General features: G+C 39.8%; 1 protein-coding gene and 1 long non-coding RNA gene across 4 annotated transcripts in view; one reads left to right on the forward strand and one right to left on the reverse strand.

Annotated features, from left to right (window-relative positions):
- Positions 1-385: 385 nt before the first annotated feature.
- LOC310639111 lies at positions 386-25,385 on the reverse strand. Its single transcript, XR_014492239.1, has 3 exons — positions 25,333-25,385; positions 2,371-2,426; positions 386-594 (listed from the first exon to the last, which is right to left on the reverse strand). It is a non-coding gene; the product is annotated as an uncharacterized lncRNA (long non-coding RNA).
- Positions 18,268-25,435, forward strand: part of FER1L6 (fer-1 like family member 6) — a 102,856-nt gene continuing 95,688 nt past the window's right edge. For 2 of the 3 annotated variants that reach the window (XM_083360546.1, XM_083360548.1), the window contains exons 1-2: positions 18,268-18,532; positions 20,593-20,649. In XM_083360546.1, coding sequence (XP_083216672.1) covers positions 18,498-18,532; positions 20,593-20,649 — 92 coding nt within the window. In that variant the 5' untranslated portion in view covers positions 18,268-18,497. The remainder of the gene's footprint in view (positions 18,533-20,592; positions 20,650-25,435) is intronic. The other variant, XM_083360547.1, reaches the window with a different exon arrangement.

Genomic DNA, 25,435 nt, shown 5'->3' on the forward strand with positions numbered 1-25,435 from the left:
GAAGCCGGCAGGGCAGTCCTGCACACGCGCGCACTCCCCAGCTGCTAAGGAGTGCTCCTTAACAGCTGGGGAGCGCGCGCATGCGCAGGACTGCCCTGCCGGCTCCCGCCAGACGCCAGCCTGCTTTTCCGGCGTATAAGACGACTGGGCGTATAAAACGACCCCCCAACTTTTGAAATGATTTTCATGGGTTAAAAAGTCGTCTTATACGCCGGAAAATACGGTACTTGATAAGCAAAGATACAAAAAAGCACAGAAATAGTAGGGAACATATTGTTGATAAACATAAAAAGAAACTGATAAATGAGATCAAAGGTTTTTTGCAACCAACCAGATGCACCTGGAAGATCCAGAATTGCTTTTCTTCTGCTAATCAATTATTTGTTTATTAAAATATATTAAAGATTGCATTCAAGTATCATCACTAGTAGCTCTTCAGGGCCAAGTCTTGCATGATTTTGGTTAATCCCCTAATCCAAGATTGAGTAACTTTGTTTTCAATGATCTGGATGGTATCTTCTTAGCTCCACCCCTTCAGGGACAATTTAACTTCTGAATGTTTTTGTGGTTAGTGGAAATTTTCCTTTTCATCATCTCACAATCAAGAACGAAAGGAAAAAAAGAAAAAAAGACAGGTTCCACAAATCAATCTAATCTATGGTTCAATAAAAATATGTTTCAACCATGATTTGTTTAATAAGTCTCAATTGGCTGGGTTCATGGATTGCATTTAGCCATAAAGATTATCTTACATGTGCTTGCCAAAATGAACTGCTCGTCAGTTTAATACGATGACTAAACCTAGGCTGGTCTATGACTGTATAAAACTTTGATTTGACTAAACCCATTAGGATATATGTGTGTGCTCATATGTAAGATGAAGAATGTGTTATTCTCTTTGACTAGATCACGGGTCGGCAACCCACGGCTCTGGAGCCGCATGCGGCTCTTTCAGCCTTCTCCTGCAGTTCCCAGCCATTTGCAGAGAGACAGAGACAGAGAGAGGCACTTGTGCTTCCCTTCTCTCTCTCTCTCTCTCTCTCTCTCTCTCTCTCTCTCTCTCTCTCTCTCTCTCTCTCTCTCTCTCTCTCTCTCTGTATATAACTCACGCTGTTCTCTGAGAAGCTGACAAGCTTATTGGGCGGGGCTCCTGCCTTTGCTGCATCTCCACAAGAAGCAGCAGAAAGCAGGGCAGGAGAGCCAGCCCAGTAAGAATGTGTGTCAGTTTGTCCAGAATAGTGTGAAGCCAGCTTGCCAGATGAGCAGAAGATCGGAGAGAGGTGGAGAGAGAGAGAGGCAGAGAAAGAGAGGGAGGCAGAGAGAGAGAGAGAGAGAGAGAGAGAGAGAGAGAGGGAGAGAGAGAGAGAGAGAGAGAGAGAACTCATGCACAGCAGCCTCTATTTCTTTTTAATTAAACTCTTCAATCAAGTTTCCCCCCCCCAATTGTGTGTGTGTGCGCACGCACATGCGCGCAGGTTTTTTTTCTCTGGGAAACGGGTCCAAGTGGCTTTTTGAGTGTTTAAGGTTGCCGACCCCTGAACTAGATTCTTGTTTTCAGTGACTTAAGGCTGATCTTTATCTCCTTGACGCTACATGGAACTTATTGGATGTATAGTATCTGCAGTCAAATGCAGCAGTACCTGGGGATTTTGATGCTAGTTCAAATCAAGTAGGATGTAGGGAAAATGTTTGCCTGAATTCCTAGAGAAATGCTGGTATCAAAGAAGTTAGTCTAAAGGAGAAATATAGGTAAGCTGATGCCTTCTAGGTATTTGATTCTTCATCCTATCATCTGCAGTCAGTGTGGCCCATGGCAAGGAACTGTGATGAGATAGAGTACTACATTTGCTAAGAATATCATCTGGCACACAGGTAGTCCTCGACTTACAACAATTCATTTAGCGACAGTTCAAAGTTACAGTGGCACTGAAAAAAGGGACATGGCCATTTTTCAGATAACTATCACAGCATCCCTATCGTCAGGTAATCAAAACTTGAATGCTTGGCAACTGGCTCATATTTATGACCATTGCAGTGACCTGGGGTCATGTGATCACCTTCTGTGACCTTCTGACAAGCAAAGTCAATGGAGAAGCCAGATTCACTGAACAACTGTGTTGCTAACTTAATGACTGCATTGATTCACTTAACAACTGTGGCAAGACTGGTGGTAAAACGGGGCAAAATTCACTTAACAAATATCTTGCTTAACAACAGGAATTTTGTGCTCCATTGTGGTCACAAGTTGAGGACTACCTGTACTGTAGGTAGGCTGATGCTCTGATTCTTTATATGGCAATAGGAGATGTAGGTCCAAATATATCTGAACTGTCCAGTTTGAGAAAAATCTCTTCTTATCACTGCACCAACCTGGCCCGCTTCCTCTTCTGGTTCAAAACCTAATGCAGGGCAAGGCATTTCAGACACTATAAATATAAAAGAGAGGATAATAGGGTGGATGATATCCTTGGAATAAGATCAGGCAATGTGTGTTCTTTTTTTTTTGCAGATGTTGGATATGGGTCAAATCAAAGAGACCAGCGGTGGAATTCAACAAATCCTTTTATATTGTGGTGCATCTTGTTGCAAGAGGCCTAGAAACTGACATCAACATCTTGATTTTTCTATAGAATTTGTCCAAGAGTTACCACCTGATTTGTTCTGATTTTGCCATTTTCAAAGAGGCATCTGTAGGAGTGCAAAAGAGCAATATGCTATACTCAGGGCTTTTTTTTATCATAGAACACTCAGAACGGCATTCCGGCACCTTTTTTTCTACAAAAAAAAAAAAAAGCTCCCTCTATTGGCTTTTGAAAGCCTATTGCAGGGATAGGCAATCTTGGCTCTTTTTTATGACTCGTGGACTTCAACTCCCAGAAATCCTGAGCCAGCCACGCTGAGGGGAAAGAGAGAGGTTTCCATGCTGAGCCATGCTGGCTCAGGAATTCTGGGAGTTGAAGTCCCTGAGTCACAAAAGAGCCAAGATTGCCTACCCTGCACTAGAGGTGCGTAACCAAAAGCCTCAGAGATATTTGCAGCCTCCAAATCACTTGAACATTACTGTAAAGCCCGTCCAGATTTTTCCACCAAAAAGTCATCTTGTTACACCATGTGAGCTAATTGCACACAACACACCGGCCTTGCAAGTCAATCATACATAAAGTTATTTCCCGTTCAAGAGCCCGACAGCCCACAGATAGAAGCTGTTCTTCAGCCTGTTGGTACGGCTGGCTATACTCCTGTATCTCCTACCCGATGGTAAAGAGGTACCGACCAGGGGGTGAGTCGTCCCTGAGAATTTTCCTCACTCTTCCAAGGCAGCGAGCCCTGGCGAGGTCATCCAGTGGTGTCAGGGGACAGCCCACGATGTTTTGTGCTGTGCTCACCACCCTCACATGGTGTAACAAGTTGGTGGATTTGTTGTCACTGTCAGTTGTGGTGGGGGCACGAAGGGAGGCTCAGCCATGTATACATGGTTGTACTTTGACAATAAAGGTTCATTCATTCATTCTTTTCTTCCGTTGTAGACAGCAGAGGGAATAGCTTTGAGGGAAAGGGGGAAGAGCTGCTACCAAAACAAAGGTCAGGTAAAAGAGAACTGAGTCTGGGCCAGAGATGTAATCTGAGAAAATATTTCAGACAAGACTCTCCTTGGTTCTCGCAATGATAAAGAGAGGGAGAGGGAACGTGCATTCAGACTTACAAGATCCTGTTATTATAATAGCTTTACAATAAAAATAGTATTGACCTATGTCAGGGGTAGGCAACCTCGGCTCTTTTATGACTCATGGACTTCAACTCCCAGAATTCCTGAGTCAGCATGGCTCAGCTTGGAAACCTCTCCTTTTCCCCTCAGCATGGCCGGCTCAGGAATTCTGGGAGTCGAAGTCCATGAGTCATAAAAGAGCCGAGGTTGCCTACCCCTGACCTATGTGATAATGGATTCCTAGTTAGTCTATGGAGATTCTCAGTCATCCAAGTCACGGTTGTCCCAAAGGTGCTTTTTCAAAAGGCAACTGGATTTTCTGTGTGTTTTTTTTCCTCTCTTGAAGAGAATACCTTTGGTTCTGACTGAATGGTGGAGAATGGAAGGATTTGATCATCTGGTTGCTAGCACCTCGAAGGGAATTGAGCTAATGGCCAATCTTCAAAGTGCTAACAACCAGATGACTGCCCAGAACGTAAATCCTTCCATTCCCCAGCGTTCAGTTAGAACTGAGGATGCTTCTTAGATGAGAAGTGAAACATCCTCAAGGGAAAAAACACAGAAAGTCCAGTTGCCTTTTGAAAAAGCGTATTTGGGATTCCTAGTCTGATTTACCTAGAAGACTGACACTCGTGGTTTTCGAGGGATGGTGCTGGATTTCTTCCAAATAGCTTTTCTAGTGTAATAAAAAGTGAACAGGAATTTCATGTCAGGAATGGGGACTGTGGGTTGTGCTCAACACCTGTCACGTTAATCTTTCTTCTTCTGTTTGATTAGGGCAGGTAAACACATCATGCTCCCTTTTCTTAAAATAGTGGTGTGCTTTGAACTTTTTTTAAAAGCTGAATACAAATTGCACTTTTCCCCACCTACCTTTTCTTCACTTTTTCCCATCAACAATTCTTGCTTTGCAGTTAGAGCTAAATATGGCAAAGCTGCTCGTTTTCCTTTCTCTCCCATTTCACTGTTTAAAATTTCAAGGGCTTGCCATTCTTTTACAAAGAAATCTGCTAAACTTGAGCAGTTCCTGTGCAGCCAAGAGCCGAGCCCTTTAGAACTTTTGCTTGCCTACACAAGTAATAACAATCCTATCTCAAGGTAGTAGCCATGATTCTTTTCTCCCCATCTATCAGTCCTCCTGGGTGAAGCAGACAGGAAACGTAAGTAGAATAAAAAATTCTACTTAATTGCAGGGCTTTTTTTGTCATAGAACGCCCAGAATGGAGTTCTGGCACCTTTTTTGGATGGAAACTTGTAGGGTAGTCATGGCAGGTTGTTTTGACGTAGGTTCCGGCACCTTTTTTTTTTTTAAACAAAAAAAGCACTGCTTAATTGTAAGGGTACATTAACAGAATCTTGCAAAGAACAAGGTAAAGGTAAAGGTAAAGGTTGCCCCGCACGTGCGTGCTAGTCGTTTCCGACTCTAGGGGCCGGTGCTCATCTCCGTTTCAAAGCCGAAGAGCCAGCGCTTGTCCGAGGACGTCTCCGTGGTCATGTGGCCGGCATGACTAGACGCCAAAGGCGCACGGAACGCTGTTACCTTCCCACCGTAGTGGTCCCTATTTTTCTACTTGCATTTTTACATGCTTTCGAACTGCTAGGTTGGCAGAAGCTGGGACGAGTAACAGGCGCTCACTCTGTTACGCGGCACTCGGGATTCGACCCGCCAAACTGCCGATCTTCTGATCGACAAGCTCAGCGTCCTAACCCACTGAGCCACCGCGTCCCTTGCAAAGAACAAGATTATGCCACAAAAGACACAAACTTCCTATCTCCACCTTCAACTACTTGTTCCATTAGGTGGGTCCTTCCTAAATTTCTTCCTCTGACCATTAAGCCACTAGAGGCTTCTGCTTCTCTTAGCTGTTTGCTTCCTAGGCAGCATCTCTATCCCTTGTTCCTGAAGGCCATTCACACATTCCATTACACTATCAGCTGCCTCGCTTCTTTATCCTAGACCAGGGGTAGGCAACCTTGGCTCTTTTATGACTTGTGGACTTCAACTCCCAGAATTCCTGAGTCAGCGTAGCTCAGCTTGGAAACCTCTCCCTTTTCCCTCAGCGTGGCTGGCTCAGGAATTCTGGGAGATGAAGTTCACGAGTCATAAAAGAGCCAAGGTTGCCTACCCCTATCCTAGACCTAGCAGCATAATATGATCCTATGATTCAGGAATGCCCCTAGGGGATGGTTAAAAAGATAAGTTGGAACACATGCAACATGCGTAAAAATTAGGCAGAGCTTGATTGCGCTGTTGCGGCTGCCATCTTGATTTTTTGTGACTACACTCTGCTACCAATTTAATGCACCATGATAGTGTCTGAAAGAACAAAAATCACAGGGGGAGGGAGATTTGGTACGTATGCACAATTTGCTACTGACAGTCACATTGCCAGGATTTTCTATATTTTTACTGATTTTATGTAAAACCATCATGGTGGTGCAGTGGTTAGAATACAGTATTGCAGGCTAACTCTGCCAACTGCCAGGAGTTCGATCCTGATCAACTTAAGGCTGACTCAGCCTTTCACCCTTCTGAGGTGGGTAAAATGAGGACCCAGATTGTTGGGGACAAGATGCTGACTCTGTAAACCGCTTCGAGAGGGCTGTCAAGCAATATGAAATGGTATATAAGTCTAAGAGCTATTGCTAGTGTTATGGGAGATGGGAAGAGCAGGAAGACCTTCCTTCCTTCCTTCCTTCTTTCCTTCCTTCCTTCCTTCCTTCCTTCCTTCCTTCCTTCCTTCCTTCCTTCCTTCCTTCCTCCATCCAAACATCCATCCAATTATTTAAACCTTATTTAACATAGCAGGAAGACAACAGTCATATGTTTTGAATTCCAAATCTCGTAATACATTGGCATTGTACTGTATATGCATGAAACTGATGTGGAGGATGGCAGTACAATGTTTTTGGATCTTTTCCACTTCCACTAGCAGGACTTTTGGCAGTTACCTCTGACAGCTGTGAAAAAGAGGATTCAGGAGATGCATGCCCCACTCCCTGGTGAATGGGTCTGGAGTTGATAGAACTGCATAAGGGATGGGATATGGCAATGCACATTTGTAGAATTGCACAATGCTACACTAGGTTCTTTGGGAATAAACCCCATTAAATATAAAAGGAGGGCTGTCCAACAATAATATGCATAGAATTGTTATCATTACAGTGTGGAATCCTATGTATGCTTAGTAGAAGTTATTGAAATCAATAGAAATAAGTAAATAAATTATTGTAATTCCTGTAAATAAGTTATTGCAGTTTCTGCCTGTTTAAATATTGCCGATAGAGGAATGAATGAATAGAGCAAGCACAAATGTTGGCTTTGCTGCAAGATGTACTCCCTAAAGATCACGGCATGAAATCTTGATCTAACCCCATTAATTTTGTGGATCTAAAATTTCCATTCCAAACCTGTTGGTCTATCTCCAAAAGAAAGCACACAAAAAAATCACCAGCATTGCCATCACTACTGCCATCAAACAGCCTGCCGAGTGAAGTGACTTGATTTCTGCAGGAGGGGAAAGTTTTTTTTTAACTGACCGGAAACTAATTCTTGGAGTAAAAGAAGCAAAAATGACAGACAACAAAAACAACAAAACACAACCCCTGGCAGCCTAACATTTTGCACTCTAATTCAGCTCCTGCTGAAAATAAGGGGGATATTTTATTTCTTAGTCTGCTCAGAAGGAAATGGACAGTTCCAGCTGGTCTGTTGTACTGACTACAGACTTTGGTCCTGGACAAATGTTTAATTTGATGCAGCTTGTCAAAACTCCAAATAAATCTTGAGTAAAAAAAAACATGTAATCAGTATGGAAAAAGTCAGATGAGAAGAATTCCATTCAAGCTATCATAAACAGCCAGTTCAGTGTTTTATACCAGAGAAAGGCCATTGCAGTCATTTAGCATACCTCTTTCCATTCAGACTGATTGAGATTAATTAATAGTCTCTAAAGGTTTCGAATGGTATGCATTTAAATCCATTATTTTAGCTTTTTTACATGTCCACCAGGCATGACAGAATCTCTCTTCCTGTTGTTCACATTTCCAATATAGATTTGAAGTATTTTTATACACAAATAAAGGTGAACGCACGTGTCCCAGGATAATGTTACAGGATCCAATCTGGGTCGGTCACCAGGACCAGAGATTTAATCTTCCAAGCTTGTTGATGTGGGGAAAATAGAAGGAAGAAAGTGTGAATTTATCATTTATAAAAAAATAAAGGTGGGATATAGATAGATGGATAGATAGATAGATAGATAGATAGATAGATAGATAGATAGATAGATAGACAGACAGACAGACAGACAGACAGACAGATTTCTCTGGTGTCATCTACCTCAAAACAAAGTTTTGAAGAGGAGTCACTTGCAACAGTTTGGAGAAATACGACTAATTTCTGTTTTGTAGAGGGTCACACTGAAAGCAAATATCAAACAGTTGTGCATTGCCTCATTTAACTGCACGGTCCTGGATGCTCTTGGGCTTAACGTCAAAACTCTTGAATATAACTGTATGTTTGAACAGCCCCACCCTGTTGAAGCAGCTGATACTTTGGGAAGTTAACTACAAGGAAACCTTATGAACAGGAACAGAAAAAGAATGGCTCGTTCCTTGAGTTAGTCACAGGACTTACCATCTGTAGTGGGCTACTGGGAAGTAAGTGTGGCATTCAGAAAGACCATGGAGAAGCCAGCAAAGTAAGTTAATGCATCTGAGATGGCAATCTGTGTTGGGAGGTTCAGAAGAGGAAGCAACCCAACCTAGCCATCTAGACGTTTTGGGAGAGACTACAGCATCCTGAATGGGAACACAGGCTTGTAATCCCCACACTTGGAGATTACAAGTATATTGGGCAAGCCTAAGTAATACTTGCAGTGTCTATGTGGCTGCCGTAAAATGCCAGTAGCAAAACAAAGGCATGCAGTTGCTATAGTTAATGAATACAAGGGTAGGTAGCTGCTTCTGAGTAACCAGCTTAGATTGAATACACTCAAGTGGTCCTGTTCTCCTGGGTACCACAAATATGTAAAACTTTAGCCCAGCTTGTGATATACAGCCACGTGATCTGTTTATGGTTTAATGTATTGTGTAAAGATAGAAAATTGGGTTGAATAAAGCAGGGTTTAATTAACTGAAAGGAAGCACGTTAGGGAGGCATAATATAAGCGGGACTTACTTCAGAATAGACCTGCATAACTGGGAGAGAGCATCAATGTAGGAGTTTTCTAAGAGGTACTTTATGGTTCCCTGATTTTAGGTTTTTAAGATTGGGTTTAGGATGTTAGAAGAATTGCTGAAGTTGATGCGCCTGTTCAACCAGTCTAGCTGTGTAAAAAATAGTAGCTTAATAGCTTTCCTCTTTTTTTATAATATATTTTATTGATTTTTTTAAAAAAACATAGTCACCTTAATATTTTTTTTCTCCACTTGGGTTAAATCATACTTCTTTGTTTTGTTAGCTTCCATCTTTAAGTCTCTATCCTCGAATTTGTGTTCAGTTACCTGTTTTATCTGCTCCTTCTCTACTGTTGTTTTCTGGGATTTTTCGTTTGTTCGTTTGTTTTTTGTTGTAAAGTTGGAGATGAATTGGTTTATATTTCCAAAGTTATTTTGGATTTCTTTGTGGTTTGAAGTCATTGTTGTTTGAATTAGTTGCAGCATATCATATATCTCCTCTTGAAGGGTATTTGTTTTTTCTTGATAAGTTCTTTCTGCAACTCTCTGATTTTCCTTTCCTCTTATTAAGGAAATTTTCCTCCATACATTAGAGGAAAGAAGCCTGTTACTTCTTTAGTTATCAAACTAAAATTCTCACCATACTTCGTTATGTTAACCAAGAATGCTGTAATGTGTCGGTCAGCAACACCTAGATCACGAGTGTCCAAACCTGGCAATTTTCAGACTTGTGGACTAAGCTGGCTGAGGAATTCTGGAGTTGAAGTCCACAAGTCTTAAAGTTGTCAATTTTGGAGACTCCTAACCTAGAGAGTTTGAGGTTCCTCATATTTAATGTCATCTGATGGCTGTGGAGTTGGGGGGAGTGGTTAGATGCACCCACAGCTTCTAATTTATCTTTAGGTTATTGCAGTGTGGATCAGAAATTAACCTGGAGAACAAGTAAACCTTTCTGAGGTTGAATATTGTCAAAAAAAAATAATAATCTAAATCTAAGAATGAGTTTTGCCACTCTGTTTTCCTGAAGAAGGGAGAGAGAAAATGTTTAACTTTTAACTTTTACCTTGCTTTATAGTCCCAATCTAAATTGCCAATTGGCATAGAAAAAAGAGGAATATTTAGACACAAGTAATATGTGCCAAGTTTGGCGTGGAATTGTCAAGAGTTTTGCATAAGGAGCTGTAGAGTGGAAAAGATCTTTCCTTCTCAGCTTATCCCGGATGATCAAAATATCTAGAGGTAGAATCTTCTTTTAATCTGATAGCCAGAATGGTGAACCCCCACTGAGACTCCAGACCTACTGGCAGAGCTAGATCTACAGGTCTTTATGGAAGGTCAGGAGGATGGGTGTAGATCTCACCTTAAGGGGCACAGTGTTCCAAATGATGGGAACCACGGCAGAAAAGGCCCTTCTCCTGAACTCTGTCAGCTGAAATTCCTTGAATAATGGGGTTGGTAGCATGCCCTTTCTGCTGGCACAGGCAGGGCAGTCCAATCCCATTGGGTGAAACGGTTCCTCACATAGCCTCTACCCATGCCATGCAGGGCTTTAAAGGTAATTATGAACACATTGAATTACACCTGGAAGCAAACTAGTAACCAATGCAGTTTGTGGAACGAGGGCTCCAAGAATTATCAGGATTTGAAGAAAAGGCATGTGAAAAGTCATGCCTCAATGGCAAAAGGCCTTACATTTTTTTGTGGGAAATGTTGGTTCCCATAAGTCTGCCTATGGAGTTTGGTTCCCTATATAAGCTCCTTTTCCTCTTTACCTAATTGTGCTGAGGGTGTGTCAGCAACTCACACTTAAAAGGTAAAGGTAAAGGTTCCCCTGCACATGCGTGCTGGTCATTTCCAACTCTAGGTACTCATCTCCGTTTCAAAGCCGAAGAGCCAGCGCTTGTCTGAGGACGTCTCCGTGGTCATGTGGCTGGCATGACTACACGCCAAAGGCGCACAGAACGCTGTTACCTTCCCCCCGCAGTGGTCCCTATTTTTCTACTTGCATTGTTACGTGCTTTCGAACTGGTAGGTTGGCAGAAGCTGGGACGAGTAACAGGTGCTCACTCTGTTACGCGGCACTCGGGATTCGACCCGCCAAACTGCCGGCCTTCTGATCGACAAGCTCAGCGTCCTAACCCACTGAGCCACCGCGTCCCTTTATACAAAATACAGCTGGTTAAAAAAAGAATGATCATGTGGCCGGCAAGACTAGACGCCAAAGGCGCACGGAACGCTGTTACCTTCCCACCATAGTGGTCCCTATTTTTCTACTTGCATTTTTACGTGCTTTCGAACTGCTAGGTTGGCAGAAGCTGGGACGAGTAACAGGCGCTCACTCTGCTGCGCGGCACTCGGGATTCAATCTGCCAAACTGCCGACCTTCTGATCGACAAGCTCAGCATCCTAACCCACTGAGCCACCGCATCCCTTTGGCTAATAGCAAATAAACAGAACTGATCGATTGAGTGAGCCAAGGATATGACTGCATGAATCATGTGATTTATAGCAATGAAAGAAGACTCTTGTCATTTAAGGCAAATTATTAACACATTTTCCTTCAGAAGGCACAGCAAAATGCAAGAAAAATAGTTGGCTTTCTTTGCTTCTCGGAGCCACTTGGGGGAGCCAGACAGTAATTTTGCAGCTGGACAATGAAAAGGCAATAGGAAAATAAATAAGAGTGCGAATATTTTGTACAGCGCTTGCTTAAAGAATGTACTTATTATGTTCTAGATATTAAATCATATGTATTGCTGCAGTTTTCAAGCTCTTGGATCTTACATTCTCCTAGTATTGCACTGGAGGATTAAATATGAAAATGGCTGGGGAATTCAGGGAGATGAAGTCCACACATTGTTCTATGTAGATCACTAGGAACCCAATAGAGGTTCAGATTTCCCAAGTAGCCTGAGTAACACTTATCAAACATTTAAGTAAATTTTGCAGAACCACCCATATTAAACACAATAGTTCCGTGCGGCAGACAAAACAACAAAAATAACATCAAAATAAAACTCAATAAAAACTTATGGCATTGTTTTTTATTGAGTTTTCTTCCATACACACACACCATCTTGGTGGGATCTAGCCTCATCCTACACCAAAGCTTATGGGAAGAACCACCTCTTCAAGGCCTGTCATAAGATAAATCTGCTGGATTCTGCTGAAGACTCCAGGAAACTGAGAAAAAAAACTGAATAAACATGCTATAGATAATAATATTTAAGGGAAGGGACTTGTAGTGTGTTTCTCATCTGTTTGCTAGGAAGTTTTATCTCCCCATTGATTTCCTGTTAAATAAGCATGAAGAAATCAAAGACATTTAACAGAAGAGAATAACAAAATAAGAGAATTGGATGGGACCTTGGAGGTCTTCTAGTCCAACCCCCTGCTCAGGCAGGAAATTCTATGCCAGCAGTCCACAACCCCCAGTACCAGGCCACGGTATGCCAGAACCAGTCCGCACAAACAAGCAAAGCCCCATCCATGGGATGCAGGCAGCACACAAAACCACGCACTCTCCGGTCCGTGGAAAAACCTTTCTCCATGGAACTGGTCCCTGGTGCCCAAAACCATCTATGCCATTTCAGGCAAATTGTTGTCTAATCTCTTCCTAAAAACTTCCAGTGTTAGAGCACCCAGAACTTCTGGAGGCAAGTTGTTCCACTGATTAATTGTTAATTGTTCTAACTGTCAGTGTCAGAATCCATTTATATCACATTCATAAATGTATGTTTAAAACATTATCTCCCCCCCCCCCATGGATTCTGCCATCTCCCGAGGAAGGAGGAGCGCATGTGGATTCAGCCTGCCTTAGGTTATTTCAAAGACCAAGGGAAACCTTTAGAACTGGGGGAACAAAAGGGGGGGTTAGAGAAGAAGGCATCTGGCCTGTGTCTCCATTTAAAGCTGTAGAGGAAGAAGGCAATAACCATAAAGATTCGAAGTTCCCTTTTTCCCACGAAAGGGATGACACGAAGTAAAATGATGGGGGGCTGACCAAATGGGGTTGAGGGAACGGGGGTTGAACCGGGAACTCTTTATAAAGTTTCAATTTGTAAAACAATACCAAGTCCTGTCTTGTATTTCCACAACCAAGCATGTCCTAGTAAAAATTCCTTTTGGACTAGAACTGACTCCAAGAGTTTTTGTTTTCCTAAGACATGGATTGGGGTGGGTCCTGACAGTCAGGGAATTTCTCCTTAGTTCTAGGTTGCTTCTTGTCCTGCCTTCAGGTGCTTTTGAAAATGACTTGACTCTCTCTTCTTTATGACAACCCCTTAGATACTGGAACACTGTTATCATTTCACCCCCTAGTCCTTCTTTTCACTAAAAAGATTTGTGCAGTGTGATTTGAAATATCTATAAACCATTCCCTTTCAGCTCTGTCTTACTCCCTAGTCTTACTCATCAGGTCGCTCACTGGAAAATCAAGAATATTGACATTTTCCCTATTGGATGAGGTAAAAACAACTACAGCAATGTCAAGAGATGGCTTATTATACAACACTTGTTTGTTAACAAATTCCTTTTGCCTTCAGTTCTTGTCTTTTCACAGCAATGCAGTGTTGCTGATGACAGATGTCTCTTCACAGTCAAAAGTGATGACAATGCCAGAGATTAGAGATGCTTGCTTGGTTTAGCCTTTACTTGATTTAGGGATGGTCTGAGATAGGTTAATAATTTAATCTACAACCTTAACCTTAAACATCTTGTGTGTGTCACGTGGTATATATATGACATGCACAAAGAAGGAAAGATAATAGTAGTCTTCAATTTCACCTCTGTTTCTCACAAGTGCGGAAGCAGAACTTCAACGCAAATTTATTGATTGATAAGTTGATATTCTGCTGTGGTTTTCCCATAAATTTTACCCAGGGGAATAGACCATAGATTTCCCTGCAGACTGGAGAATTTTAGGAGATGAAGTATTCATACATGAAGTGTCCATAATTGGAGAATACTAGACTATGTGAATGTTTCCACAGATCCTGCCGGGGCAATCTCCTATCCTAGAGTAAGTTGGAGAACCATTGACATCCCCAGCAATTTCACACAAAAATCCATCGTAAACCAAAGAGCATTTTATCTTTACATGAATGAATTCTATGCATCTTCCAAAATGGACACCTTAACTCATGGTTAGCTTATGTGGATGGAAAGACATTTCACCAACATCTCATTGTTTGCATGAGGGGAATAAAGTGATCCCCAAATACTTAGCAGAAACCATAGTGTAATAGGAAAAACCTTGAACAACAATAGTCACATAAAAGAAGTCTGAGTCTGGGCTAGAACAGTAACCCTAGTAAGTGTCCCAGACAATATATTCCTTGGTTCTCTCAAGGAGAGATGGTGGAAGCACATTCAGACTTAATGTCTATGGAGATTCTCAGTCATCCAAGTCATGGTTGTCCCACAGGTGCTTTTTCAAGAGGCAGCTGGCCTTTCTTTGTTTTTCTTTGAAGACCTTTTGCTTCTCGTCCAAAAAGCTTCTTCAGTTCTTCTTGGATGGGAAGTGAAAGGTCTTCAAAGAAAAACAAAGATAGTCCAGTTGTCTCTTGAAAAAGCACCTGTGGGCTACGTTCAGACCTATAAGGTTATACTGTAGTAACAGAATCTTAGAGAAGCACTAGCATGTATGACTCTGGTTTCCTAGTCTAGTCTACCTTGAAGGGCTGACAGATGCTGGTAACAGCGGTTTTTCGTCCTCCAACACTGTGGAGGATATGGTCCATTCTATCAAAAATGCAATTCAAAAAGAAGGAAGGGATGATATACAGATAGTCCTCGACTTATGACCACAATTGAGCCCAGCTTTTCCATTGCTAAGCAGGGCAGGGGTTAAATGAGTTGTGCCACATTTTACAACCTTTTTTGCCACAGTTGTTAAGTGGATCACTGCAGTTGTTAAGTGAATCATATGGTCGTTAAGCGAATCTGGTTTCCCCCATTGACTTTACTTGCCGGAAGCCTGCTGGGAAGTTTGCAAAGGCAGATCACATGATCCCAGGAGAGTGCAATTGTTATAAATCCATGCCAATTGCCAAGCAACCAAATTTTGATACACGTGACCTTAGGGATGCCGCAACAATCTATATATTTCATGTTTAGAACATGCATAGATATAGATATAGATATACAGGAGATATAGATATACAGGGGATATAGATATAGATAGAGAGAGATAGATATAGAGAGATATAGAGATAGAGATAGAGATATATTACCTTCCCACCGTAGTGGTCCCTATTTTTCTACTTGCATTTTTACGTGCTTTTGAACTGCTAGGTTGGCAGAAGCTGGGACAAGTAACAGGCACTCACTCTGCTACACAGCACTCGGGATTCGACCCGCCAAACTGCCGACCTTCTCATCGACAAGCTCAGTGTCCTAACCCACTGAGCCACCGCGTCCCTGAAAATTACCTACTTCCCTTATAATCACCAGAAACTCGAGGGAGACGTATTATTAAAAGAGAACCAGTTTGGTGTGGTCAGTAAGGCACCAGACTACAAACTAGGAGATTGTGACTTCTTGTCCCACCTTGGGCACAACCCAGCTAGATGACCCTGGGCCAGTCACTCTCTCTCAGCTCTAAGGAGGAGGTAAGGAGAAACCACTTCTAAGAAATCTTGCTTAAAACAAAATGCAGGGATTAATCCAGGCAATCATCAGGAGTCAAAAGCTGACTCAAATTTTTAAAAAGGGATGTTAGTGTCTAGACTATTTTTGCCTTGTTCGTTGTCTTTTAGAAAAGATAGCCTTTGGCATGAATTCGGATCTGTTCATTGTCATTCCACAGTGGGAAACCCAGAATAATGGATTTAAAGTGCAGAGGGAATCTGAAGGCTAGGGGAAAAACCAGTAATTTCCTAACAAAATGAGGCTTTTTGTCCAGAAAAAGCATGGGGTTCCTCTTTATTAGATAGCAGTCTACATCTCTGATGTTTTAGGATTTTTTTTTAACAGCTGTGTGATTCCATCTGTTAATGGAGCTTTTGAAAGAACGGAATGAGATGTCATGGTAACATTGCAATTCTCTCTGATCTTCCCCCCCAAAAAACATTCCTGCTATTAAGCAGATTAAAAATCAGTTAATTGTACAATGATGAATTAATGCCTGCCATTCATCGCCATAAATGCAGGTGAATCCCATCCTATTCTTTTATATTTTTCCTCTCTGTTTTTGCACACTGAGAGAGGTGAGTACAAAAGTTAAACAAAAATGTCTTTGTTTACAAAAGAGGTGTTCCATTAGGCGCTATGATAAATTTAAGTGGGGGCTCCACCTAGCCAGAAGTCATAAGATATTTATCATAGGCTGTGAAATTGAAAAGATTTCACATGACAAGGCGCTCCCACCAAAACCGAAAGACGAATCTCAAATTACTAATGTCCGAGGGACTCTAGATTGCATTACATCATAGTTGTGCAACATCTTTTACCTTCTGGAAAATGGTGTCTATCTTTATCAAAGTACATGTTATTGATTAAGAAATTCTACGTTGATGCTTCAGTATAAACCCTGAATGCTTAATCTAACAGGAAAGAAAGAAAGGCGATAGGATCTGCTAAGTTATTAGAGCCAGACATGGTATTTATTCCGGTATGCAAAGAGAGAGAAGATATAGCAATAAAGAATCAGAACTGGGAAATGTGACAGCTCTGAGAATAAGAGTATTAAAACTTTTTCTTTTTTTAAAGTATTTGTTTGCATTGCTTTTAAAATAATATAAAAATAAAAAGAACAAAGCATTAAATAGTTATTACGCCAAAAATACATACGAATATTATTCAGGCACATATATATGTATTTGTAATGCACTTAAATAACGATCATTCTTTTTTTAACCAGCTGTATTTTGTATAAAGGGACGCGGTGGCTCAGTGGGTTAGGACGCTGAGCTTTTCGATCAGAAGGTCGGCAGTTTGGCGGGTCGAATCCCAAGTGCCGCGGAGCAGAATGAGCGCCTGTTACTCGTCCCAGCTTCTGCTAACCTAGCAGTTCGAAAGCACGTAAAAATGCAAGTAGAAAAATAGGGACCACTGGTGGGAAGGTAACAGCATTCCGTGCGCCTTTGGCGTCTAGTCATGCCGGCCACATGACCACGGAGACGTCCTCGGACAAGCGCTGGCTCTTCGGCTTTGAAATGGAGATGAGCACCGGCCCCTAGAGTCAGAAACAACTAGCACACATGTGTGGGGGAACCTTTACCTTTACCTTTTTAGGTAATTTTCTTGGCATAATGCAAAAGTGGTTTGTCCTTGCCTCCTTGCTAAGACTGAGAGATAGTGACTGATCCAAGGTGATCTTGTTGGCCTCGTGCTTCAGATGGGACTAGAATTCAGTTTCCTGATTTCTAGCCTGTTACCTTAAGTCAGGGCTCTTCAAACTTGGCAAGTTGAAGACTTGTGGACTTCAACTCCCACAATTCCTCAGCTGGCTGGGGAATTCTGGGAGCTGACATCCATACGTCTTCAAGTTGCCAAGTTTGGAGGACCTCTGACTTAACCAGTTCATCAAAGTGGCTCTTTGATACTAAACACCAGGGTCAGTAACAATATTGGTAACACATTAGACATTAAAATACTGCCCCTTTATTTTGTTTTGGGAGCTGGGTAGCTTTGGGGCGCCAGACCTGATGCTTAAAATTTCTTGGAGTAGAAGCTAAAGGAAAGAAGGAGGCTTTTATCTAATGTCTGTTTGTTTGTTTTTTTTACAGTTTTTATAAACATATTACAGGCTGGTAGGTTGTAACATGCTCTGATTAGAAAAGCAGAAATAGAAATAAATAAAAATCATTTGATTATTGGAGAAGGAATCTAGCTACGATGAAAAAGGTTTTGCTAAATAAATAGTATTTATTTATGCTCTGTGGGAATATCATTCTATTGCTACTTCCAAATCAGTTCAGAAAAGTAAAAACCAGTAAACCACGTCTAATTTGCTCAGGCTTCAGCTTAGTTTGATGTGTGAATCCAGTCCTTGTGATCAGTTGCACTAACCACGGTTAAAATAAAACATAGTTTGGAGCAGTGCATAATCAGAAGCATTTTTGGAGCCAGTCTTTTCATGATGATGATGTTATTCATTCATTTAGTCACGTCTGACTTTCGGCAATTCTGTAGGCCAGGTCTCTCCATATCTTCCGATCTAGTTCTTTGACTTGTTCTGTGCTCTGGCTGGTGTCAGCTTTGATGGTGTCCAGCCACCATGTTCTTTTGCAGCCTGGTTTTCTTTTATTGCTAACTCTAATAATTGCTTTCTCCATTGAATTCCCCCGCATGACATGGCCAAAGTAAGTGAGATGCAGTTCTGTGATTTGGCCTTCCAGGGACATATCTGGTGTTATGCTTGTTAGTCACCTTTGCTATCCAAGTCTTCCCTTATTATATTTTTAATGTTTGAAGAAGGGAAGCTTCCAGCTGAACCAACCTGAGGAAGCCTGCTGTTTGCACAAGAAGCAGGTTAAACTTGTAGTGAGGTGTTCTTGGATCTGGCTAACCCTTCACTATGAAGCAGAGCTGTCTCAAATGCAGATATATATTAAGGAGAGAACAGATGTAAAAGACAAGGCCAGAAAGACAACCATTCACAAGGAAGATGGAGTCATCAGGAAACAGCCCCCAACCCCACAGGTAAATTTGAGAATTATTCAGTGATTCCTTAGTTATACTAACTTCTTCATAGCTGTGTGCAGCTAATGATAATTACAGCCCACTGGGTAATTATTTAGGACTAAGCTTCATCAAATAGAGATAAACTTGCTTTCAAGTAAGCAGGTGATGAATCTGGAGGTCTTTTAACCAAATAATGTGCTTGATTTGTTTTGGGATGTGGGAATTCAACTGTTGTGTCTTTTATTATTATAAAACTTTTATTCATAAAACATGAAACTCAGTCAACTGAACACTCAAATTGACTGGCACTAATGGTTGACACGGGCTGCTGCCAGCATCCTAGGTATCACTCAGGTATTGTTGTTGTTGTTGTTGTTGTTGTTGCTGTTATTATTATTATTATTATTATTATTATTATTATTATTATTATTATTATTATTATCAGAATTCAATAGTAATCATTCAACAAAAACATGTTGTCTGAGTATCTTATTCACTAATATACATTAAATTCCTAATCCCTAAATCTTTTCTCTAACCATTGATAAAATAGGTCCCAACTTTGAAAATATTGTTTCTTCTTTTTCTTTCAACCTTAAAGTAAGTCTGTCCATTTCCGCACAGTGTAGTATTTTTTATTATTATTACTTCTTCTTTTGGTGGTATTTCTTCCAGTATTGTGCAAATATAATTCTTGCCACTGTTATCACATGTAGAATCAAATACGCACTTTGCTTATCACGTTTTTTCTGGCATTATACCTAGTAAAAAAAATTTCTCTAACATTTGTTTCTCTAACATTTTTTTTAACCAAGTATGGATTGTTGTCTAATATCTCCTTGCTTTAACACATGTCCACCACATATGATAATAAGTACCTGTTTGTGTTTACATTTCCAACATTTCTCTGACATATTTTTAATAATGGTGCATTTCTAATTTTGGAAGTACCTTTTGGAAGTATTTATGTATTTTATTTTTTCCATACCATAAAAAAGGATGCTAACAAAGTTGCAGGTCATGTCCCTCCAAGAATACCAATCTTTTATTTCTAAGAGTTATCCATTCTTTTATCCATGTTAAAATTGATGCTTGATAATATAAAACCCAATCTGGCAAGCCAAAACCTCCGTTTCCCTTGGCTTCTTGTAACATTTTCAATTTAATTCTAGCTTTCTTTCCTTGTCAGATAATTTTTTTAACTAGAGAGTTTAAATCTCTTTACAATGCCTTGGTAAGGCCACATGTGGAATACTGCATCCAGTTTTGGTCACCACGATGTAAAAAAGATGTTGAGACTCAAGAAAGAGTACAGAGAAGAGCAACAAAGATGATTAGGGGACTGGAGGCTAAAACATATAAGGAACGGTTGCTGGAACTGGGTATGTCTAAGAGAAGGGTGAGGGGTGACATGATAGCAGTGTTCCAATATCTCAGGGGCTGCCACAAAGAAGAGGGAGTCAAGCTATTCTCCAAAGCACCTGAAGGCAGGACAAGAAGCAACGGATGGAAACTAATCAAGGAGAGAAGCAGCTAAGGACAAACTTCCTGACAGTTAGAACAATTAACCAGTGGAACAACTTGCTTCCAGAAGCGGTGAATGCTCCAACACTGGAAGTTTTTAAGAAGAGACTGGACAGCCATTTGTCTGAAATGGTATAGGGTTTCCTGCCTGAGCAGGGGGTTGGACTAGATGACCTCCAAGGTCCCTTCCAACTTTGTTGTTGTTGTTGTTGTTGTTGTTGTTGTTGTTGTTATCTTCAAAGAATTTTTTCTCCAGTATTTTGGGTAATATATTCATTTTCACCATAGCAATTCTTCCTAACATCGACAGTTGCAGATTCTTCCATTTTTCCAAATCAAGCTTTATTTGATTTAACAATTTAATGTAGTTATCTTCTTTTATTGTTGAACATCTTGCTGTCAAATATATTCCCAAGTATTTGACATTTTTGACTATTTGAAATTCTATTTTTTTCTAATAATTGCTTTTTTTGTTTATCTGTAAGATTTTTAACTATCATTTTAGTTTTTTCTCTATTTATCTTTAATCCTGCTATCTCTCCAAATTCCAACAGTCTAGGAATCATCTCTAAAGGTTCCTCTAGAATGAATACCAAATCATCTACAACTTTGTAAGTTTCACCTTTTATTTGAGGGAACACCTGCTGCCGGCATCAAATGCCCTTCGCCCAGTGCGCTCCCACAGGGAGGGTCTGCTCAGGGTTCCGCCGGTGAGAGATTGCTGGCGGGTGACACCCAGGGATAGGGCCTTTTCAGTGGGAGCGCCTGCCCTCTGGAACCAGCTGCCGGTGGAGCTGAGAACTGCCCCTGACCTCCGATCATTCCGCAGGGGCCTGAAGACCTGGCTCTTCGAGCTCTCGGGTCCAGGCTGAGGAGAAATTTTTAATTGGGGTTTTAATTGTGTACAGGGTCAATTTAATATTTTTTAATTTGGTTTTAATTTTTGTATGTTGGATTTTAATTCCCTGTAAACTGCCCTGAGTCCTCAGGGAAAGGGCGGTATATAAATGTAACTAAATAAATAAATAACTAAATAAATTTTCAAATGTTTAATTTCTGGATCTTGCCTAATGTTTCTATTTAAAACTTCCAAAGTTAAGATAAATAGCAGTGGGGATAATGGACATCCTTGTCTTGTGCCTTTTCATTTATCAAAATTCTCTGTGTAATCCCCATTTATAATCACCTTTGCTGTTTGTTTCTGATATATTGTCTGAATCATATTTATAAAGTTTTGACCAAAGTCCATTGTTTTTAGTTGTTGAATCATAAATTGCCAAGAAACATTATCAAATGCCTTTTGGGCATCTAAAAATCCTAATGCCAGTTGTTTCCCTGGATGGAGTTCATAATATTCCAATATATCTAGTATTACCTTCAAATTATTTTTTATTTGTCTCTTTGGCAAAAATCCGTTTTGATCTGGGTGTATAAATTCAGTCAAAAATCTTTTCAGTCTCTCAGCTATTATTGAAGTGAAGATTTTGTAGTCCACATTCAGTAGTGATATCGGTCTATAGTTTTTATCTAGATCAAATCTGAGTCCTCTTTTGGTATCAAAGTAACATTTGCTTCTGTCCATGTATTTGGGAGTTTTGCCTCCAATAAAAGTTTGTTACGTATATTTTTCAATGGTAAACTTAATGTATCTTGCAAACATTTATAAAACTCTGCCGGGAGTCCATCTGGTCCAGGTGTGTTTTCATTTTTTTGGTCTTTTTATTGCCTCTGTCAGTTCATCATTGTTATTTTTTTCATTTAACATAGTCTTGAAGTTTTCTGGAATTTTTGGTAAATTATTTTCTTCCATATATTGAGATTTTCTCCCATGGAGTTTCTTCCTTAACATATAGTTTCTCATAGTATTCTTTAATTATCTTTTTATTGGTTCATTTTTAAATTGTAAACCGCCTTTTTCATCTACTAAATTGTTTATCAATTTTTTTCTCCTTCTGTTTTTTAAGTTTATAAGCTAACCATCTTCCTGGTTTGTTTGCATTTTCAAAAATGTTTTACTTTGCCAATTTGTCTGATTCTATTAAATTTAATTTATGTTTTATTATTTCCATTTGTCTTTTCAATATTTTCTTTTGTGGGTTTATTTGTAGTTCAAGTTCTAATTTTTTAAATTCTTCTCTTAACAACTGACATTGTTGTTTCTTTTCTTTATTTTTTTCACCATGTATGTTATTGCTATGCTTAGAAAATAGGCTTTGGCTGTATCCCATACATTTTCTAATGTTGTATCTTCTTTTTTTATTTTCTTTGAAGAAACATTCCATTTCTTTTGTTGCTAAGTCTATAAATTCTTCCTCTTTTAATATAGATTGATTCAAAGTGCATCTTAATATTTTCTGCATTCCTTTCCTCACCATTTTTAAAGGATTAAAGTACCTAATTCTATTTCAATTTCCTACATATTAACCCTTAATTCAGGCACCATCCAAATCATATCAGTTCTGGACCAAGATTTATGACTATTAAAATAATTTTCCTGGGTTCATTTCTCTCCAAATATCTTGTACACCAATTTCCTCCAATCATATTAAAAAAAATCTTAGGTAATCTTTTTCTTCCTTGTTTCCCTGATTTACTGCTTTTATAATCTAATGTCCCATCTACTATTGCATTGAAATCCCCAATTAAGCATATATTTTGATATTCCATTTCTACTAATTTTCTGTGAAGGTTTTAATAAAATTCTTGTTTGTTATTTGGTGCATATACTGCTACCAAAAGTATCTGTTTTTGATTTAAAAATATGTCTACCATTAGTATTCTTCCTTCTTCATCTGCATAAATCATTTTGGAATATTTTGCCTCTTTAACATATATAACTACTACTGTACTTTTTTGTTGTTGAGCTGATGTGTAATAAAGTTTTCCAAGTTTTGGATTTTCCAAAAATTTATGATTTTTTTTATGTGTGCCTCTTGCAAACAAATTATATCAATGTTTCATTTCTGTAGTTGTTTGAAAATTCTTTTTTCTTTTTGATGGGGAATTCAATCCATTTATATTCACTGAAAAAAATCTGTTTTCCTTCTCAATTTTGATTTACTTATATTTAGGTCTTGTTGATCTCGTAATGCTCTGCTCTCTTACTGTTCCCTCATCTTCTTGATTCATCTTTTCTTTTTCATCTTCCACTTGTGTAATTGCTTCCTCTATTGTTTGTTCTGTCTGTCTCTGGCTTTTTCCATCCTCTTGTTGATATTGTATTCTTTCTCCCAGAAATGCTCTACTGTATATCTTTCATCAAAATCCTCTGCCTTCCACACTGAATCCAGTCGATATCTTGTATTATTTCAATTGATTAAAATCCCTTCTGGCATCAGCCGTCTAAAATTTACTCCTTTTGCAAGCAACTTTGTAGTCAAGAAATGATATTGTCTTCCAGTATCCCTTATTCTCTTGGGAATCTGTTTCAGCACTACTATTTCTTTATCTTTATGTTGTAATGGATTATCTCTAACTCTTCTTAATATCTCATCTCTTGTTGTTTTCTTCATAAATCTTACATGGACTTCTCTGGGCAATTTGTGTTTCCACGCATAACTTGAATTCATTTTAAATATTTCATCCACTTCTTGCTGAATCTCCAATTTCTTTCAATTTTTAGGGCCTGTGCTAATAGATTGATAATCACTTCCGCTATATCTTCCTCTTTATCTTCTGGTATGTTCTGCAGTCTCAAATAGTGTACAGCTTTCTCCATTTCCAAAGCAGCAACCTCTTCTTCTAAGTTTTGATTTGCTTGTTCTAATCTTTCATTCTCTGTCATTAGTGCTTCAATTTCCCCCCCCAGCATCTTCTGATTGATCTTCCACCTTCTGAATTCTTTGTTCATTTTTAAGAATCATTTATTGATGAACCTCACATTGTGTCTTTATGTCAAGCCTTTGTTCGTTTAGTTTATCAAAATTGGTTTTTGTTTCTTGATGATTCTTCTGCATCATTTCTTGCATTAGTTGTAAAGTCGTGTGCATCTCTTTTTGGAGATTGTTTGCCTTCTCTCGTTGTAACATTGCTTCAATAGATCCCTGATTTGCTGGACTAGATGTTCCAGAAGAGGGTGCAGAAGCAGGTTTGGGTTTTTTTTTGTAATTTTAGTGAGGTTTGGTGCATTCATTGTTCAATCAGGCAAATTTTGTAAATCCACAGGGAGAAGAGAAAAAAAGGGAAAAAAAAGAAACAAGCCAATTGCTTTAGGCCAGACATGTCAAACACAAGGCCCGGGGGCCGGATCCGGCCCGCGAAGTGGTTTCATGCGGCCCGCGAAGCCATCCTGGAAACAGTGATGGAACGGCCCCCACTGCCTTGGCCCACAGACCCTCCTTCTGCCAGAGACCCTCAAATCTGTCCCACTCCTGCCCAGGCCCCCATAGGCACCCTTGATGCGAACGATGTAGAGCTGGCCACGCCCACCCAGTAGGCCATACGCACTCTAGCCACGCCCATCCAGTAGTCCACGCCCACCCTGGTCATACCCACCCGGCCCCTTGAGGGCAACCGCAATGCTGATGCGGCCCTCAATGAAATTGAGTTTGACACCCCTGCTTTAGGCTATAATCCAATTTTAGAAAAAAAAATCCCACTACTTTAGGCTATAATCCAACTTTAAAAAGGAGCCAACTGCTTTAGGCTGCAATCCAAGTTTTAAAAAGGGTCAACTGCTTTAAGCTATAATCCAGCAAAAAAAAAAACACAACTGCATAAGTCTAATTCAGATATTTCTGTCAGTTCAAAGATATTTAAAAAAAGAACAACACCCTGTCTCTAAACAGTTTCTATAATAGTTATGTCTAGAGTTAAAAGATGTAGTTAAAAAATATTTGTTGTTTCTTTTGTAGAGTAACAGAATGTTCTTTGTTTAGCACAGGTGTTGTTTCAAGGTCATCACTCTTCTAATTCTTTCTGTATCCTTGTAGTGTCTTCCTTCACCACTAGATGTCCTCATTAATTGTAGTGTCTCTATCCAGTAATAAAACCTTTATTTAAAATGCTCTTTCACAACAAAGTAAAAAAATCTTCCCAAATCAAAAAAGATAGCCAACAAAAGATTATCATTTTTTTTCAATCGGTCTCAAATCTTTACTGCATGTTTTTTAATATTCCTTAATTTTGTTCCCCCGTTTCATATTTCTCGCAGCTTTTAACTCTCTTCTTCCCAAGTCTTCCTGGGATTTTCACTATTAAAAATTATCTAATTCACTGTTAAAAATTATCTAATTATCTAATTCTAAGTTATATTTTAAAAGTCCATAGGGAAGAGAAATAAAGAACAATCTTACCCAGATCAAACACACTGCTGACAGTCAGCTGTTCGGCGGTGCTGCCGCAGCTCTTCATTTCTTCCCTGGCTTTCTATGGCTTGGACTGTCTATGTATTTGCTG

Source organism: Vipera ursinii, assembly GCF_947247035.1.
Source record: "Vipera ursinii genome assembly, chromosome: 3".
Lineage (NCBI taxonomy): Eukaryota > Metazoa > Chordata > Lepidosauria > Squamata > Viperidae > Vipera > Vipera ursinii.